Source organism: Punica granatum, chromosome 3, assembly GCF_007655135.1.
Source record: "Punica granatum isolate Tunisia-2019 chromosome 3, ASM765513v2, whole genome shotgun sequence".
NCBI lineage: Eukaryota > Viridiplantae > Streptophyta > Magnoliopsida > Myrtales > Lythraceae > Punica > Punica granatum.
Window position 1 is genome coordinate 12,829,266 of NC_045129.1, and position 19,550 is coordinate 12,848,815.

The 19,550-nt window shown below is 41.8% G+C and overlaps 4 protein-coding genes and 1 long non-coding RNA gene across 5 annotated transcripts; 1 reads left to right on the forward strand and 4 right to left on the reverse strand.

Annotated features, from left to right (window-relative positions):
- The first annotated feature begins 1,424 nt into the window (after positions 1-1,424).
- Positions 1,425-7,147, forward strand: LOC116200849 (V-type proton ATPase catalytic subunit A). Its single transcript, XM_031531785.1, has 20 exons — positions 1,425-1,700; positions 2,145-2,271; positions 2,384-2,439; positions 2,532-2,588; positions 2,710-2,821; positions 2,932-2,969; positions 3,086-3,187; positions 3,419-3,475; positions 3,569-3,640; positions 3,729-3,830; positions 3,932-3,994; positions 4,072-4,204; positions 4,474-4,580; positions 4,719-4,913; positions 5,336-5,422; positions 5,531-5,635; positions 5,935-6,032; positions 6,117-6,195; positions 6,472-6,560; positions 6,704-7,147. The coding sequence occupies exons 1-20, from the start codon at positions 1,623-1,625 to the stop codon at positions 6,816-6,818; spliced, it is 1,872 nt and encodes a 623-aa protein (XP_031387645.1). The 5' UTR covers positions 1,425-1,622; the 3' UTR covers positions 6,819-7,147.
- A 1,446-nt stretch (positions 7,148-8,593) lies between these two features.
- LOC116200850 lies at positions 8,594-9,427 on the reverse strand. The gene is made up of 2 exons (XR_004155743.1): positions 9,088-9,427; positions 8,594-8,957 (listed from the first exon to the last, which is right to left on the reverse strand). It is a non-coding gene; the product is annotated as an uncharacterized LOC116200850 (long non-coding RNA).
- A 2,157-nt stretch (positions 9,428-11,584) lies between these two features.
- Positions 11,585-12,488, reverse strand: LOC116200769 (AAA-ATPase At3g50940-like). Its single transcript, XM_031531662.1, has one exon. The coding sequence runs from the start codon at positions 12,391-12,393 to the stop codon at positions 11,917-11,919; it is 477 nt and encodes a 158-aa protein (XP_031387522.1). The 5' UTR covers positions 12,394-12,488; the 3' UTR covers positions 11,585-11,916.
- LOC116200768 (AAA-ATPase At3g50940-like) lies at positions 11,649-13,481 on the reverse strand. The gene has a single exon (XM_031531661.1). It carries the CDS (start codon positions 13,274-13,276, stop codon positions 12,485-12,487), a length of 792 nt encoding a protein of 263 aa, XP_031387521.1. The 5' UTR covers positions 13,277-13,481; the 3' UTR covers positions 11,649-12,484.
- Positions 13,482-13,623: 142 nt separating this feature from the next.
- LOC116200767 (7-dehydrocholesterol reductase) lies at positions 13,624-18,433 on the reverse strand. Its single transcript, XM_031531660.1, has 13 exons — positions 18,217-18,433; positions 17,557-17,779; positions 17,190-17,245; positions 16,667-16,769; positions 16,516-16,581; positions 16,328-16,441; positions 15,913-16,039; positions 15,669-15,769; positions 15,121-15,246; positions 14,827-14,891; positions 14,378-14,459; positions 14,200-14,282; positions 13,624-14,072 (listed from the first exon to the last, which is right to left on the reverse strand). The coding sequence occupies exons 1-13, from the start codon at positions 18,306-18,308 to the stop codon at positions 14,006-14,008; spliced, it is 1,305 nt and encodes a 434-aa protein (XP_031387520.1). The 5' UTR covers positions 18,309-18,433; the 3' UTR covers positions 13,624-14,005.
- Between the last annotated feature and the right edge of the window lie 1,117 nt (positions 18,434-19,550).

The window sequence follows — 19,550 nt, forward strand, 5'->3', positions numbered from 1 at the left end:
GGATTGAAGAGCCCTTCGACTTGGGATCGGTTAGTTTTCGCCCCAAGAACAAAGCCATCAAGAAATCGACCGTTGCCGGATCTCAGCTCCTTGCAGCCGAAAGGAGGGGCGTCACAAACACACCAACATGCCAACCAAACAGAAACCTTTTGATTTGCGCATTATGAACAATGAACCGACCAGCCAGAAAGAGAGACACAGAGGTAGGGCGCTAGATTTACGCACTGGTCCATGATCGCAAGCAAGCAACCTTCGTTGTACTACTTCAAGTTCAAACTCGACGATAAGTACTCGACGCTTTTCATACCTGGAAAATGCAGAGGAAGTAACCGCAACCGCAATCGAAGCTTGGACAAGCTAGCTTCTCGAAAGAAAAAGGTGGTGGACCGTCAATCGAAGCAAGTAGGTGGATCGAACTATCAAAGATTTCGTCGAAGATTTGAGGCAATGTTCGAAGATCGAATTGGAAGGACAAAGCAGGGGAGAAATTAGGGTTTCATCTAATAGGAAAGGAGGAAGAAGGGCGGACGGGAGAGGGGTCTCGGGTTCAGGCTTCGGCCAGCTTATTGGGCCCGGGCTTGGACCGAATCCGGCCTGAACTCCGATTCTGCGATTCTACGATTCAACACGTGATTCGGTTCCGATTCTACAATCCCGACTCACCTAGCTGAATCAGAATCGGTGATCCTCCTTGAATCATAGAATCGTACGATTCTACGATTCGAATCGCGATTCTGACAGCCATGCACTCAGGAGCTCGACCAATCCTGTGAAAATCTTGAGGTCTATTAGGTCCTCTTAGGACTCACTAGTTTGGTCGGATCCGACCCCCAACTCTCACGAGTCTGGGTCGTATTAATTTCAATTTCGGTCCTTCAACCTTACAGCGAGCGCGAACGAAATATTGGCCGAGCGTAGATTAACTGAGATTTGTTCGACTGGGTCTCTAAGAGACGAAATTGGAGTCCGCACAACTATTTACAAATGAAAAATTCACAATTAATGTACGTGAATGGAAGGTGCATACGCTGCGTCGATAGTCGACCGGGAACCCGCCTCTTCACGCTTAGGCTTGGCGAGTGTAATAATCGATCAAATTAAAGAAATCCACAGTTAGTGGAGACAGGCCAAAGGGGCAAAACAATAATTAGCAAACGTCAAAAATAATAGATGAGCGAACGAACGAACATATCCTCATATGAGTCACGTGGCCCCGTCTCGCTGGCTCCGATCCCGTGCGGTGGACTTTCCAGTTAAATCCCCCCGTGATCTCTCCTCTCGCCTCGGTCGGGGGATCGACCGCCCCGATTTCTCCACGTCATCAGCGTCCATCCACGTCGCAGGACCGGAAACAGACACCGCCACCTTCACTGGCGATTTCCTAATCGTCCCCTCTGCCATTTAACGACAAACCCCTCTTTCCTCTCCACCCGCTGCTCCCTCCTCCCTCCCTCCCTCCCTCTCTCTCTCTCTCTCTCTCTCTCTCTATCTATCTATCTCTCTCTCTGTGGCTTGGAGATTCGGTGCGTGGCAGCTCGATCTCGATTGGCTTCGGGAGTTCGTCGGGGCAGATCTCGGGAGTTCGGGAAGAGTGATTGGATCCTGTCTCCTGTGAATCGAAGATGCCGGCAGTGAACGGAGCTCGCCTCACCACGTTCGAGGACTCCGAGAAGGAGAGCGAGTACGGTTATGTCCGCAAGGTACTGTTCCCGATCCTCCCTGCTCTGAATTGAGAATTCAGCGTCCATTTCAGTCGATCCAATCCGTTATCGGGATCGGAGGATTGATTATAGTGCATTTGAACCGTTTTCGGATCGGTTCGGCTTGTCCATGACTTCCATCATTGCATTTTTGATTAGGGGTGCTGGATCGGATTAAGATTGAGAGAGAATTTGAACTTTAGACGGAATGATGAATGGGGATGTTATGCTATTCTGTTAGGGGATACTAATTGAATTGGTTAGATCAGTTTCAGCGAGCTGCTTCAACTCTCGATACAATTACAGACCATTTGGCGAGGAATGCTGCGTCAAGAGTGATATATTATGCTAGGAGTGGTGTTAAATTATGTGGATCCCTGTTTGTGTCTTGAAATCGTTACTTCTTGATTTTGGTTGATCGAGTAATAAAGCTTCATGTTTCAGGTGTCAGGACCTGTGGTCGTTGCTGATGGGATGGCTGGGGCAGCAATGTACGAGCTAGTCCGTGTCGGACATGATAATCTGATTGGTGAAATTATTCGTTTGGAAGGAGATTCGGCAACTATCCAAGGTTCTTTCCCATTCTAAATTTTGAAGCCCTTCCAAATTCACTGACCTTTGCTGCCTCTGATCTTAGCTCTGTTACCATTTGTGAACAATTTTGCCATGATCTTATATTCCAGTTTATGAGGAAACTGCTGGGTTGACGGTGAATGATCCCGTTCTGAGGACTCACAAGGTAGATTCTAATTCAATCATTTTCCCATTTCTTACATTTTATCAGTGTTAGTCAAATCCTTACAAATTTATTTTGGTGTGACAATCTTTCAGCCTCTGTCAGTGGAGTTGGGTCCTGGAATCTTGGGAAATATTTTTGACGGAATTCAGGTTTATCTTCGTGAGCCCATATTTTTCTTGATTTCCTTTTACTGTTTGGAGAACATTGACTGTACCGAGATGTTACTTGATGATATTCTGGCACAAATTGTCTTGTTATTCATCAATACAGAGGCCCTTGAAAACCATTGCAAAAAGATCTGGTGATGTCTATATCCCTCGCGGTGTCTCAGTCCCAGCATTAGACAAAGACATTCTCTGGGAGTTTCAACCCAAAAAGCTGGGTAAGTTTCTGATGTGGTTGAGGATTTTATATACACGAAGAGAGGATCTGATCTTGAATTAGAGCTCCAATGATTAATCACAAATTTAATGGTATTTGACATCTGTACAGGTGAAGGCGATCTTCTAACAGGGGGAGACTTGTATGCTGTAAGTTGTCAGTTTAGCTTAATTAATGGTTGTTCTTGAGCATGTAAGGTCCTTAAATTTTATTGGATATCGTGGCTTGTACCACCTAAAATTTTTTGTTATTTGTTTCATGGCAGACTGTCTTCGAGAATAGTCTTATGCAACATCATGTGGCTCTGCCTCCTGATTCTATGGGAAAAATCACTTACGTTGCACCACCTGGGCAATATTCATTGAAGGTCTTTCAGTTTTCTTTTGTGCTATTAAGATAAGATAAGATTGATTCTGCATCTTTATTGTAAAATTTGTTGTTGTATAGCTGTCATGAATTTTCATAATGTTTTGTACTAGGCTATCCGGCAAAGTGACAGTTAGGTCTAGAATCTCTTGGGAACAGTAGGATTCCTTTTCTTTTGGGAGCATTTCTTGAGATTGTTCAAGCCCTTTATATGTGTTATATATATTTGCAGGATACTGTCCTGGAGCTTGAGTTTCAAGGTGTCAAAAAGCAATTCACCATGCTTCAGGTTATCCAACTCACTTCACATGGCTTAGTTTTTAGCTTATCAATAACTTGCTTGAGAAGTTTGAAATTTATAGCATTCTTGCCCTTTTTTCAGACTTGGCCAGTACGTACACCAAGGCCAGTTGCATCGAAACTTGCCGCTGATACCCCCTTGCTTACTGGCCAGGTAATTTCTGTTCAAACCTAATGTAATTCTCAGACACTTAATTGCATCTGCAATGTATCTTCTTGATGATATTTTGTCCATCTGACAGCGTGTGCTTGATGCGCTGTTCCCTTCTGTGCTTGGTGGAACTTGTGCCATACCCGGAGCCTTTGGCTGTGGGAAAACTGTTATTAGCCAAGCCCTTTCTAAGGTGAATTTATCATTTTCTGTTCTTCTGTGTTACTTCTTAGTTTAATATATGCTTGAACTTCTAATTTATTACTGGAGTTAATTCCTTCTTGTTTTATGCAGTATTCTAATTCAGAAACTGTTGTTTATGTTGGTTGTGGGGAAAGAGGAAATGAAATGGCTGAGGTATGTCACAGTGGAAGATTGGATCTGTCTGTTGTTTATCTTGCATGGGATCTTTACTTAAATGGACCCATATCCAGGTGCTTATGGATTTCCCTCAATTGACAATGACATTGCCTGATGGCCGTGAAGAATCTGTTATGAAGCGTACCACACTTGTAGCCAACACTTCCAACATGCCTGTGGCTGCTCGTGAGGCATCAATCTATACAGGTAACCTTTTCTCAATACAGCAACTGTGCCTGCCTTATAATAATGTTGTGGATAGATCAGCCTCAATTCATGTGGTTTTCTATCTTTATGGAGTGACATTGTACTTCTTTCATTGCTTTGTAAATGAAAAATTCTAAAAAGCCATTTGTCTCGGTTTCTTCCTTAGGGTGATTGAGATTGTTTTGAAATGATATATATGGTTCTCAACTTATCTGACTTTGATTCTGGGGTCCTTATGATTTTCAATCAATGTGGATTTGCTTTGCCAGGGATCACCATTGCTGAATACTTTAGAGATATGGGCTACAATGTGAGTATGATGGCAGATTCAACTTCTCGTTGGGCAGAAGCTTTGCGTGAAATCTCTGGGCGGTTGGTAAGTTATTTTTGCACTATCCGTTTATTGGAGCTCAAGTTTGAAGTATCAATGGTCTGCCTGGAACAAGGTTTTAGCACGTGTTCCAATTTGAGTCATGAGCTTTTCATCTCTGACTATGTTGAATTGCTTTTATAGGCAGAAATGCCTGCAGATAGTGGGTATCCAGCTTATCTGGCGGCTCGTTTAGCATCTTTCTATGAACGTGCTGGTAAAGTGAAGTGTCTTGGTGGGCCAGAGCGTACAGGCAGTGTCACAATTGTTGGTGCTGTCTCTCCTCCTGGAGGAGATTTCTCGGATCCCGTCACATCTGCAACTCTTAGCATTGTGCAGGTAAGTCTGACTATCCATTTTGGTATTAAATTTTGGAAATTGTTTGCTCTTTGATCAGCAGTGCTAATTCATAAATATACAGATACTTTTGAAGATGGTGTAGTGTAACTATGTAAGAGTCGAATTTGCTTAAAGAGTAGTCTGCTTCCACTAAGTCTAGTAATTTTAATTATCCAAAATTTTGAACCATTGATTCTGACTTTTATGAAGTGATTGGTCAACTTTATTTCATAATCAACTGGAATCTAGGTCAGATGTGTAAAAGCATCTCTATAAAGAGTTAAACTTGAACATTGGTAAAAGAAAGGAGTGAAATTGAACAGCATATTTCTACAGGTTCCTCAAATGCGTCGAATGAAGCACTTTGCAGCCAAATGAAGGATTTACTAATATTTAGAGACCATTTTTCTTCTGCTTCACAGGTCTTCTGGGGTCTGGATAAGAAACTGGCCCAGAGAAAACATTTTCCTTCAGTGAACTGGCTTATATCCTATTCGAAGTACTCAACGGTGAGTTGCTATTCTATAATGTATGGAATCTCTGTGGTTCCTCTGTTGCCCCTCTGATACTTACGCTCATGTTTGTGAGGGATATTAAGACTGTGGTTTTGTTTGCAGGCATTGGAGTCTTTCTATGAGCAATTTGACCCAGATTTCATCAACATCAGGACAAAGGCTCGTGAGGTGCTGCAGAGAGAAGATGACTTAAATGAAATTGTGCAGGTATATTCTCTGTTTCATGATTCTTCTTTTTTTGGATGTTTGAGTAGTGTGTAACTTGATATAATAGATACATTTGTTTTCTGCCCTGCAAATATTAAGTTTCCACAGTTGCCTTGTATTTACTGTAGCTCTACCAGTTCCATCTAAATAATCTGCTGGATTTCCTTTTTATGGATTATTATATAGTTCTCCATTGAAATAATCTGCTGATGTCCCTTTTATTGGGGATTTCCCCATTGAATTAGTATGCTTTATATTCCTTTTATTAATTTTTTATCCATCGCTTAATAAAACTGCAGCTTGTGGGCAAAGATGCTTTAGCTGAGGCGGATAAGATTACCCTGGAAACAGCGAAGCTTTTGAGGGAGGATTATCTCGCTCAGAATGCATTTACCCCGTAAGCTCCAGAATTCCTGGTAACTCTTAACTAAATCTTGTCTTTGTTTTCAATTGTGAATGACACTTTGCATGGATTTGACAGGTACGATAAATTTTGCCCTTTCTACAAGAGTGTGTGGATGATGCGCAACATTATCCATTTCTGTAATTTGGCCAATCAGGTAAGAGCCTATATTCCACGTTCAGATGGTCATAGTTTGCAGGTTTCCGAGTCCTTGTTTTAATCTACTGAAGTTTGCTCATTGGTGAAGCAAAGTTATGGTATAAGTTACCAATAACATTTGCCTTTTACTAGTTAGATGTCTGTCCAATGCTTAAAAATCAATTTTATATTGATAAGAGTAGTCAAATTACCTGCTAGAATATTACGATTTCCTGCTGATTGATAATGCTGTAGGATAATGCCCTGAGAGAATTTTGCGCTGTTGTGTGTGCAGGCTGTTGAGAGAGGTGCTGGTATGGACGGTCAGAAGATAACATACACCCTCATTAAGCACCGCTTGGGCGATCTATTCTACCGCTTAGTGTACGGCCCTGCCCATATATTCTGTAAATACATATACGCTAAAATATAATTTATTATCTCACGACTCTAGGAGTAAGGTAATAATCTTTGCGTAAGCTAGGCATCTTCTAATCTTTTTCCGACTTGCTCTAAAACCAATGCAGGTCCCAGAAATTCGAGGACCCAGCTGAAGGAGAAGAAGCTCTCGTCGCAAAATTCAGGAAGTTACACGAGGATTTGACTGCAGGCTTCCGCAACCTTGAGGATGAAACCCGATAAGTTATTTGAGATCTTCATGGGCCAACTTCGTGAAGCCTCTTTGTGGAATTCTCTTTTTGTTGCTGCTTAAGGATTGGAGTGTCGATAGATAAATCTTTGGACATCGACTGAGTTAGAGCAGTGGTCTATAGTAGCAGTTTCTGCATGTCATGTCCTGTTTGAGCGATTCTATTTAAAATAAGATAGGTTCTTGTTGAGGTTCCTTGATGTACATGTGCGGCACGGCGTAAACGTGTTTTATCTTCCTTTGCCATCTCTTTGTTATGAATAAATTATTTTGGGCTTGCTTAATCATGTGGTTTTGCGTGGTTTTGCTCAAGTATGGGGAATTGTTGAATCTTCATTTTGCATCCTTGGGAAACCGAACCTGACTTGTAATTGACGAAATTGCCAGTGTTCTTAGCCATCCCGAAGTGGTTCTCATTTGCTCATCGTCTTTCTTTTCCTTCCCTGCCTGTTACGAACTCTCTGCTTCTCATGGTCAGAGGCTGCATCTGGTTGGGCAAGTTTGTTATAGAGGAAAATCCCTTGAAAGGATGTGGCGGATGCCTCAGCATTTCAGCTCTTCATCAGCTCCCCGGCGACCTCTGCTGGGTTGACCACGGCTTCCCCAATCACCTTCTCAATGTCGTGGAAGAGAGGATGACTCCTAACTAAGCCCCAATTAGTTGAAGGCGAGCTCCTTGGAAGTGGGAGAGGTGCAGTATGGCAGGCAGATGTGCATGTCCATTCGACCTGGTCTCAGCAGTGCTGGATCGAGCCTTTCTTTGTGATTTGTCGTGAGTATAATGATCTGTGCCTTTCCACAACTCGACGGTAGCCCCCGTTCATAGAGTTAAGGAGGCCCGAGTGTGTCACCTTATTGCGATTATGGTCGGATGATTTTGTTTCAATCTCTCGGTTATGTACATTGGTGGAACAGTCAATATCCTCTAGCTCGAGTATGGACCGTCTATACATATCGAGCATCAGGTACATGAGGTGGGTGTTTGTCTGAACATCGGATCGGACAGATCGAGGTCGTAGATGTCAAAGTTCAGGTGGTTAGCAATGGTTACTATCAGGCTAGATTTGCCAGTTTCCGGAGGCCACAGAGCAAGTACCCAAGCTTCCAGGCTTTCCCGATGCTCTGGTAATATTTCTCCCCGTTTATGAAGATGTCCAGATCTTCCAGAATCGTGGTCTTAAGCTCGGGATCAATGGTGAGGGTCCGGAATGTCATCGGGTGGTTGAGGGTGACCACATTTTTTGGTGTTCCGACCCTGATAATCAGTGGTGTAAAGCTTCACTGCTTTGAACTCTTCCTGAATCACTCTCGACTTTTTCATGAGGAAAGGCAGGTACGAGTTGAAGACCATCGGGATATGTTCTGCACGGTCGAGTCGATATACCCGGACTTCGTTGGGAAGGAAATCATTAACAATGCTACGGATTAGCATAAATGATGCTGCAAGAGTGGCCATGGTCCAGAGGACAGCCTCAGCATTCCCTGAAATCTGGTCCGGCGACATCCTTTCTCGTTGAAATTTGAATGTCGGGTATGCGGTTTGTGTTTATCTGGGGAGGAAAGGGCCGTTGCTTGGAGTTCTTGGAATGCTTCCCTCTTCGAGCTCCAATATAGAACGCATCGTTTGATATTTGCTCGGTGAAGAAGAGCAAAATTAGCCCATCCTACTCTGAGCAGCTATTGGACTAGGATTTACGAACTTTCTAAAATACCGATTAATGACACGACACCATGGAAGTTGCTACTGAAACGAAATGACTGAATCGGGTAGAAGGTCACACATCAATTATTGGATATAAACATATAACCTTGTCGACACAGGCTTGCCACTTCAATCTCTTTATCAAAGGCTTTGTACATCTTATGGATCGGCAATCCGATGAGTGCGATAGTCCACTGACACAACATAAGCCAGAGCATCTCGCAGAATGCTATAGTAGTAGAAGTTTGGCCTAGAAAGGAACCGGGGAATTGATGGACAAGCCCTTTCCAAGGTGATTGAGCAAAAGCTAGAAGCTGAGTAAGCGCAACCGAGCCCTAAATCTGAAGATCTGTGAGAAGATTTCTTCTGTGAACGTCAGGAGATCCATCAGGCATCTTCTCACCAATAGAGTTTCCAGTATCTCTAGTACCTGAAAGTAATCAGTACCCAATAAGAGCCATGGTTTCCACAAGATTTCTAGCGATTTTAGAATTATGGATGGATCTGAAAGAGAGAGTACCACATAATATGGTCAATAGAAAGCATATGCATTTGCTTACTTGGATCGGCTCCGAATGTCATCTGTTTTGGATCGGTCAAACATTAGGATGTTCAGTAATATGAGTAGAACTGCTAGGCAGAAACTGCAGAGGACAGAAAACCTTAAAAGAATTGAGATAGTTAACACGGAGAATTCATGAAAGTACTGTGGGAGAGCAGTTTAAACTACAAATGCTTAATGGTAGAAAAGGGTTGGGACGCTCTAGAAGAAGGCTCCTAATATGTCCGATACATGATAGAAATGGCGTGACAAACCCCACCTGCAGAATAGCAGAACATAGCATAATATTGGTTGGAAGTATACACTCATCAAAAAGAGGAAAAGTAAGAACAAGAGAGATAAAAATCGAGCTACTGCTTTACATTTCAAGAACTGTGATTGCACAACAGCCGGGTAATAGAGTAGCCAACTTATGCACCAAAAAGAAAGAGTTTCTACTTTCTAGTATCACTTCCATTAATTCTGGTCTCTTCCAGCCAAATGAACTATGGGCTGCTGAGATCAAACAGCCGAACAATTTGACAGCAGCCTCGAGTTCAACCAAATATTTCTTTGAAACTTTGTGGCTCATTAGGATTTAATGAGCTGTTCACAGACTGCATGCAGACGTAACAGGAAAGGAGCTATGGAACTGACCATCCTGATGTATTTTAAGCGGAGGCACGTTATTTCGGTCTCTCCTAAACTAGGCACTTTCTATTCATACAGCAGAATCCTTGCCTTTGCCTATCACAGTCGTAGTTGATGAAGATGCACAGACTGCGTGCAGCTAGTTACGCAGAGAATCGCTTTCCTTAGATACAAGATGTTTCTTCGGCTAATGGAATGACTCCTTTCCCAGATACTGATTCATTGAACTGAAGCAAAACTTCATATCCCCAAACCAACTAACTGAAAACCCATTTGACCATCTCAATGAAAAACTCAACCCTTCCACAATCGATTTTGATCAATGTGGTTAAGGGTGATTAGCCATTAACAACCTCAAAACAATCCTATTTAAGAAATCAGATATTTAAAATCGGATGACATTTAAAGAGTGTAAAGGAACCATATGGAAAGGGAAGCCACCCCTGAAAATTGTAGACACCTCAAAAGTCTATTTAAGGAGGGGAGGGGTGAGAAGCTGACAAAATTATCTTATCTCGTAATGCAAATGAACAGAAGGAAGTTCAATATCATCGACGCAATGATATTTTGCTTTGCTCTATGCCAAAAAAAGAAAAGAAGATAAAGCTTATGCTTAAACCTCGATCATATGCAATGGCCGTTGTGTTTGAGTTCTCAGCTTCCCACCAAAAGAACTTGGTGACATTTATACTGGCATTAATCTGGTATTTACAAGCATCGAGTCTGCAACTTTCCTGTACTCTTCATACTGAAACAACAAACAATGTGTATCATCTTGTACGATTTACCGAGCAAGCCAAGGAATGATTTAAGTTTACTGCCACTTAAATACAAGACCATAGTTCACAGGTACGAGAAATCAATTATCTCCATTGCAAAAGCCCGATAACTGGGCATGAAAGGAGATGACCAGACCAACATTGTCAGATGCCCCATCTAATGTTACATAGCGTGTAATTTACAAGCTACGGAAGATGAGCCCATGCAAAAATTTGCTTCCACTGCAAGCTATATGGGATGCCTGAAGAAAACGCTTTTCAGGATAGTAATTCGATTGTATCTACCTGCTTAAATGCAATAGTTGACAGCTAGAACTGGCCAAGATGTCATCCCAAATCTGCAGTTCGTGAAGAATTTTTTAAGTTGAAGTGTTTTCTGATGTGAGGATACAGCTCCATACCCTGCATAGAGGTGAACAGTCCCATTAGAAAGGGCACTTTTGCGGCCGCACCAAGATCTTATGTCACAAAACTGGCCTGATGGAAGTCTATTATTATGTTCCCCGAAGAGCCAGAGGCAGTGGAAGATGGCGCCAAGTGACCCTTCCATGCAAGAAATTGTGCCTGCCATGAGAGGCAGATGGAGGGGCAAAATTGCACAATAACAGGTCCAAATTTTCATGTTCCCTTCGAAGAAGAAATGATCACTGGCAAGTTTGAGTTTGAATACCAGTTTACTCTACATGGAAGACCAGCCGGAACGCCTCACTAACATAAAAGTAGGGAGTCAAGATAGTTGAAATGGAAAACATCGAATTTACTTCGCCCTCAATATGGCTCTCTCTTTCTACAGAAGTTCTAAAGAAAACAACACAGATAAGAAGCAGCAAGCTGAAACAGTATGCCACTCGATTCCTTTGGACAGGTTGATTTCCAACGGTTGACAGTTTTCTCTGGTAGTGGGAGCTGAAATGCGGCCTCAAAGGGAGCATATGCAGCAATAAAATTCTGCAGTTGTCTTCCTTTTCGTAACCATAGCCCCTGCCAGATCCATTCAGATAATCCGCTTGATTTCCTTTCTATTGATTATATATTTCTCTATTGAAGTAAATCTGTTGATTTCTCATTTATTGAGGATTTCGACAATGAAATAATCTGTGTTATATTCCTTTTATTGATTATTTATCCATCCGCTAAATAAAACAGCAGATTGTGGGCAATGATTCTTTAGCTCAGAATGTATTTACTCTGTAAACAAAGGTGTTCCAACTGTGTCTCAATTTACATTTTCTTGCTCAGATATGACATTTTGTCTATGGGGCATTCTTGAATCTTCATATTGCACCCTCGGGAAACCGAAGTCTGATTTACGGATTGACAAAACTGCCACTGTTCTGAGCGTCCTGAAGCGGTCCTCATTTGTTGATTGTCTTTCTTTCCCTTCCCTGCTTGTCATGGACCTTATGTTTCTTATAGCCTCATGCTGCATCACGTTGGGCAATTTTGTTATGGAGGAAGGTGACAAGGCCCTGAAGGGATGCCTCGACGTTTCGGCTCTTCATAAGCCCCCCGGCCACCTCTGCTGGGGTGACCTTAGCCTCTCCGATCACCTCCTCAATGTCGTGGAAGAGATGATGATTCCGAAGCCCCAAGTAGTTGAACGTGAGCTCCTTGAAAGTGGGAATGCTGCAGTATGACAGGCAGATGTGCATGTCCATTCGACCTGGTCTGAGCAGCGCTGGGTCGAGCCTCTCCTTGTGATTTGTGGTGAGTACAATGATCCGCGCCTCTCCGCAGCACGACAGTAGCCCGTCCATAGAGTTAAGGAGGCCCGAGAGCATCACCTTATTGCGATTAGGGTCAGATGATTCTGTTTCGGTGTCTCGGTTGTGTATGCTGGTGGAGCAGTCGATGTCTTCTATTGTTAGTATGGACCGTTTAGACATGCTGAGCATCAGTTGCTTGAGATCGATATTCGTCTGAACCGCGGACAGATCGAGGTCGTAGATGTCAAAGTTCAGGTGGTTAGCAATGGCCGCTATCAGGCTAGATTTCCCAGTACCAGGAGGGCCATACAGCAGGTATCCAGGCTTTCCCGATGCTCCGATAATATTCCTCCCCATTTATGAAGATGTCCAGATCTTCCAAAATCATCTTCTTAAGCTCGGGATCAATAGTGAGGGTTCGGAATGTCATCGGGTGGTCGAGAACGATCGCGTTGTGGGTGTTCCAACCATTATAGTCGGTCGTGTAAAGCTTCACTGCTTTGATCTCTTCCTGGATCGATCTTGACTTCTTCATGACGAAAGGCAAGTACGAGTTGAAGACCATGTCCTTGTGCTTCTTATGGAACGTCAGCTCGTACGATCTCACTTCCGACCGGAGAGCGGCATTGAGATTGCCTAGCCCTGGACCTCCTCTGAAATGGCCCATTGAAGAGGACTGTACTTCCATGGAGACCAACCCCCACCGCAGCATGACCTTCTCGAAGACATCGATCACCTCTTCATTTACGTCTACTGCCACGGCAAACGCCTTTTCCTTATCGTCCTTCCCCACTTTCACCCGGTGGAAGGACGAAGCAGCAACTCTCCCTAGGTAGAGGGTAGCAGCCTCAAACACCTCGTTCTGGGAGAACCCTCGGAACTCTTCTATGACGATCGTAATCTGAGAAGAAAGACATCGAGATATGTTCTGCACAGTCGAGCTAAAATATTCCAGGACTTCCGTGGGGAGGAATTCATTGACAAGGCTACGGATCAGCATCGACGAAGCCGCAAGAGCGGCCATAGTCGAAAGCACGGCCTTAGCATTCCCCGGACTCTGGACCATCGACATCCTTTACCGCGGAAATATAGAAGTCGGGTTTGGGACTTGTGATATCTCGGGGAGGAAGGGCTGTTGCTTGAAGTTTTCGGAATGCTTCCTTCTTCGAGCTCTGATATGGATTGCTTCGAATGAGTTCGTAATTCATAGCACCACAGAGAGAAAGACCGTTCATGCCTTTTGAATTTTCTTCAGATGACAATTCCTTTTCTCCCCCCATTCATTCACCCGTCGCCCCACAAAGGCGAACATTGACCTTTTCCAAGTAAAACTTTCCATGATATTTGCTTGGTGAACAAGGGCAAAATTAGCTATCCGACTTTGCGCAGCTACTAGACTCTTGTGCCACGGCTATCAGATCTCGGAAGCTACTAAAATACCCATTACTGGCCTAACTCTAAAATTGTTGCTGAACAAAATGACTAAATCCGAGCAAAGGTCATAATTAGTAAATAAAACATTCAACCTGATCAAAATGAGCTTGATGTTCTAATCTCATCATCAAAGGCTTAATCTCATGGTTCGGGCAACCCTACGAGAATGGTAGTCTACTGATACAACATCATCTGAAGCTAGAGCATCTTGCAAAGCGCGACGGTAGTCGTAATTTGGCCTAGAATGGAACCGGGGAACTGATGTACAATCCCTTAATAGGTGATGAGCAAAAGCTAGAAGCTGAGCTGAGTAAACGTGACCGAGCTCAAATCCTGAAGATCTGTGAGAGGACTTCTTTTGTGAGCATCAGTATATCCCAGGAATGATTCGATAAGGCACCTTCTCACAATAGAGTTTCCAGTATTTCCCGTACCTGAAAGTAATCAGTGCCCAGTTTGAGCCATCGTCACCACAAATTAATTTCGGGGGTTTTTAGAGTTGTGGATGCAGATGGATCCAAAAGGGAACGAGTATTGCATATAATATATGCATTTGCTTACTTGGATCGGCACCGATCATCATCCCTTTTGGCTCGGTCAAACAATAGGATGGTAAGGAATATGACGTAGAAGTACGGCAGAAACTGCAGATGACAGAAAACCATTAAGAATTGAGAGAGTTACCACCGATGATTCATGAAAGTACTATAGAAGAACAATTTGAGCTACAAATACTTACATGGTGGAACAGAGCTGGGACAGTCCAGAAAAAGGCTCCTAATATCTCAGGCACATAATGGAAATGGCGTGATAAACCCCACCTACAAATAGCAGAACATAGCATAATATCAGTCATCTTGTGCCCATCAAAAAGAGGAAGAGAAAGAGAAAGAAGAAAAAGAGGCAAAATCAAATTAACGTTTCACATTTTCAAGAATTGTGATTGCACGACAGACGGGTAATAGAGTATTATTATTGATTTTACGGAAAAGAGTTTCTACTTTTATAAACCCCTTTCATTCTCATCTCTTCTAGCAAAATGAAGGGCTGCTTAGATCAAACAGCTAAATCATCTGATAATAGCCTCCTTTTCTACCAAAACATGTTTCAAACTCCATGTTGCATAAGGATTTAGCAAGTTGTTGTACAGACTGCAAACAGACATGACCAGAAAAAAGATGAACTGACCATCCTGACGTTAAGAGGAGGCTAGTTTTGGTCTCTCCCGAGGTGGTAGTGTAGGAAGCCACTATCTGTCAAAGACCAATACCTCACTGTTAATTATTGAAGAAAGCGGCCTAACTTTTCCAGACCTCAGGTGAGGCTGCGGAAGATTCAGAGGATGAATCCCAACAAAAAGAAAAAGAAAAAGAAAATTATGGAGAAGAAGAAGAGAGATTGGGGGGGGGGGGGGGGGGGGGGGGGGGGGGGGGGGGGTGTTTGAGGGGTGGAGTTTGTTGGTGGGTTTGGGGGGTGGAGTACCTTTGACGGGGCTTTTCCCCAAACTAGGCACTTTCCATTCGTACGACGGAATTCTTGCCTTTGCCTATCACAGTCATAGTTGATAAAAATGCACAGAATGCCTGCAGCTAGAATAGAGAGAGCAAGCTGGAGAAAAAGTGCATGGTATCAGGAACCACCAAAAGTAAAAATTACATAGAGAATTGCTTTTGTTTGTTACAGATGAAGAATTTGTATTACAGACAAGGTGTTATTCAGCTAATCAAGTAACTTGTTTTCTCTGAATCTGTTGTCCTAAGTTATTAGCGGCAATCCCATTCTTCAAACTGAGCTTTTGCTTTGTTGGGGGTGATTAACCACAAAAATCCTACAAATAATCCTATTTATGGAGTCAAATACTTAAAATGGGACAACACTTGAACAGTGTAAAGGTTCCATATGAGAAGAGAAGCAATCTTCCAAAAATTGTTCACGTTTCAGGAATTTCTTACCAAAGAACCCTACATTTTATATTGCTTCCAGAATTGTGGTAAATCTAGTATGACTACGCAATATAGACACCGTAGTACCTGAGTTCCCAGGTTTACAGGATGATTGACAAGGTACATGCCAGGAGAAGTATATATAGATGGTACCCAGACCAAGCATCCCCAACATATGTAAAAGCCAGCTGCCAGAACAATGTGGAACACATTGATAAACCAGAAAAGAGGAGATGGATGAGGAACTGACAAAACTATCTTATAATGCAAATATCAATTATGCAACGATATTTTGTTCTATGAAAGGAAAAGGTATAGATCATGCTTAAACCTCGATCATGTGCAATGTCCATCGTGTTCCAGTACCCAGCTTCCCACCAAAAGAATTTGGTGACGTATACCAGCATTAGTATGGTATTTACGAGCATTGAGTCGGAAACTTTCCCATTCTCTTCATACTGAAACACAAAAAATGTATATCATCTTTGCAAAGTATCAAGTTGCACAATTGACCAACAAAAGGAATCATTTAAGTTTAATGCCAATTAAATACAATACATAGTTCACAGGTACAAAAGATCAAGTATCTCAACTTCAAAAGGAAACCATGCTAAATTTATGACTTATTCCAATGCAGAAACTTTACAAGCTATGGAAAAACCCAAGCAAAAATTGCTTTAACTGCAAGAGTTATATGGGATGCCAGGAGAGAACACATCTGCAGATAGTTAATCCAATGCACATACCTGCTTAATGCAATAGGTGACAGCAAGAACAGCCCAAGACATCATCCCAAATCTGCAGTTTGTGAAGACTTTGATGTCAAAGTGTTTTCCGATTCGAGGGTACAGCTCCATGCCCTGCACAGAGGTGAACATTCCCTTAGAAAGGGCGCCTTTGCAGCTGCACCAAGATCAGATATCAGAACACTCACCCAATAGAAGTCTATTATTATATTCCCAGAAGAGCCGGAGTCAGTGGAAGATGGTGCCAAGAGACCCTTCCATAGAAACAATTGTGTCAGATATGGGAATAGATGCTGCATCTAGAACTCCTAGTACTGACTAGTATTTGTCTATTCTTACTTTAATGTACAAGAAGATACAAAAGACGAAGCTTCCAAAGATGAGGGCTGAAAATATTTCTCCCAAGTGATCATACACAACCACGGGATTGAATATCCCAAACCTGAAACAAACATTATAAAGACAAATCACATACACTTGAAACAATGCGCACCGCAATATCCACATATAAAATTAATTACCCGGTAAAACTTGTTTTTTCAAAAAGAAATGCTGGAAGAAACCCATCAGAATGGGAAAAAAATTACATGCAAGACTATAGATAATGCTATGGGAAAATGCGGGAAATATTAACCCAAAGTAGCTCAGATAATAATGTTGCCGATTCATCTTGTCTGTTGTAAGCTGTAACACTTTACAGAGCTTGCAACATTAAAGATGCTCTATAGCAACCCCTCATACATATGTTTTATGATCTGAGAAAGCAAATCATTATAATTACAAAAGATAGCTGCCAGGCACATGCAGGCCTTAAGATGAATTCAAATATTCAGACTCTGCAATTGAATGGAGGAATCCTCACCACCAAAGGCTAAGGTAGGTGATTAATGTCACCGCATAAGCTGCCATGCCATTCGCCTGCATGAAGGAAAGATAGCACAATAACAGGTCATCGCATATAGATCTACCTTTCTGATTAAGCATTTTGCATGAATAAGCTTTTTGAGTTTCTTTTGAAGAATCAACGACCAGAAGCAAGTGCAACTCTCAGTTTCATACTTGGCAGACCAACTGGAAAATTTATCAACATAAAAATTGAAATCCTTGGTTGACAAGGAAAACTTCAATTTTAGTTTACTATGTAAGTACGGCTCTGTCTTTCCATAACAGTTCCGATGAAAAGAATACTAATGAGTAGCAGCAAGCTAAAATTATATGCCAAGCGATACCTTGTACACAGGTTGATGTCCAGTAGGTGATATCGGGCCCCTGACGGTCTTCCCTGGCAGAAGGAGCTGCAGCGCGGCTTCGAATGCAGCATAGACAGCAATGATCTTCCAAGCTACAGCAGTCGGCCTCGGCCATATCTCTATGAACCCCTGCAGCCCGTGCTGCCTCAAATAATCATATGTTTTCAAAACGGATCCATCGGCATGCACCATTGTATACCATCTGCAAGGAGGGGAAGAAAAAAACCAATCTTTAGCTCCAAACAGAGCGCCAGAGTACGGAATCTCTCTATGTCAAACTCTATGTTATGCCAATGAGATTGATAAGAGTGAAGAAAAATTTCCAAGTTAAGATGATGGGCAATTGATTCTCCGCGCCGTGAAATCAAAGGAGCAAACTGATCCTTCTAAAACTCAAGCTCTAAGATTGACTGATAAACAGTACACGAACAGACAGCGATTCAGATCGGCACCATCTGAAATAATGCATGCAACCCGGTTCGTAACCATTGATTGGGATCTACAACTCCAAGCTCCTCGCGAGTTGGAATCAGAACCGCATCACCCGCGGGAGCAGTAGCAGGGAAGCTCCGAATCAAAGGAGATCAGGAACAGATTGAAAGAGTAGTAGAGAAGTAATGGGGGGATAGCTTAGCTTACAGTAGGATGACGAAGGGGGGGCAGAGGGAGAGCAGAGAGAGCATGGAGAAGTAGGTGACGAGAGGGGAGTGTACGGTCTTGGATTCCGCCATTTCCGCAGGCGCTGAAGCTCCCCCGCAGCTCTTCTCTGCAACTGCAATGACCTGAGAACTGAGAAGTCTGCCTCTGCTCTGCCTGTCGAGGGAGTGACCGAAGGAAGACTGACCCGACAGGAGCTGTGGAAAATATCTATATATACGTGTGTGTGTGTATATTGATGGAAGATGGAATATTTATTTATAATTTTGTTTAATATATGTATTTGGACCAGTATACATGACAAGACGCAGTACCGTCGAAATGCGCGGTTTAACATAATCTTTTTATACTCCTTTTAAATTTTTTCAAATGTATAATTATTTTTCGTAATATTAAAAGTATATATGAATTATTTTATAGAGTTAAAAAGGAATTTTTATTAAATGAGAAATAATAAAATTAATAATTATAGAGAGGAAAGGGGTTACAGTGCAAGAGAGACAGGATGAGAAGAAAGTTGATAGAGAAAAATGGGGTAGTAGGTAATTAAGAATAATGTGAATTGATTAATTTAACCTCAACTTCCATTCAATTTAATGGTTCATAATTTTCGATCTTATTTTACTACGAGTAGTGTCGGTAAGCAAATATTACCCTAACTGGCACTCTATTCTCTCTCGTAATATAGATTGATATAGATATATAGATATAGATAATAATGATTATATAATTATATTTTTAATAAAAATTATAATATCATTGTATAAAGAAAAATAAATATTGTAATCTTAAAAAGGTCTGGTCAGGTGATTAAGTATGTTATTCCCGTAAGCAAATTTCCTTAATGTCAACATTGCACAAAGTTATGCCCATGCTAGCCGAAGCGTTGTCGATCCGTCATTAATTCATCTAGAAAGATGTACTGGTCGAGGAGTATGTACACTAGCCCGAAATCATTACTACATTCGCATGGAAAAAAATAATTATGACATGTTGCTTAGGAAGTATATATAACCGTTTCGAGAAAACTAATCTTGCGTTTGGTTTTCAAGTTGGACCATGATCTAATTCAATTTGATTTTTTGTAATGATCGCAAGTGAAAAATATATAGATTGATGAAAAGATATATATGTACGTATCTATAAATGTGAAAGTATATGTGAAATTTATTATTAAAAAATTAATTAAAAAATGATTGGGAAAAATCTGAGTAAGAAATTGTTATTAAATGGAGAAAATGATAAAATAATAATGATTATAGTATTGAATTTAGGAAAAATAAAGTTGAATTGGATAGAGTAAAATGTTTTATTCG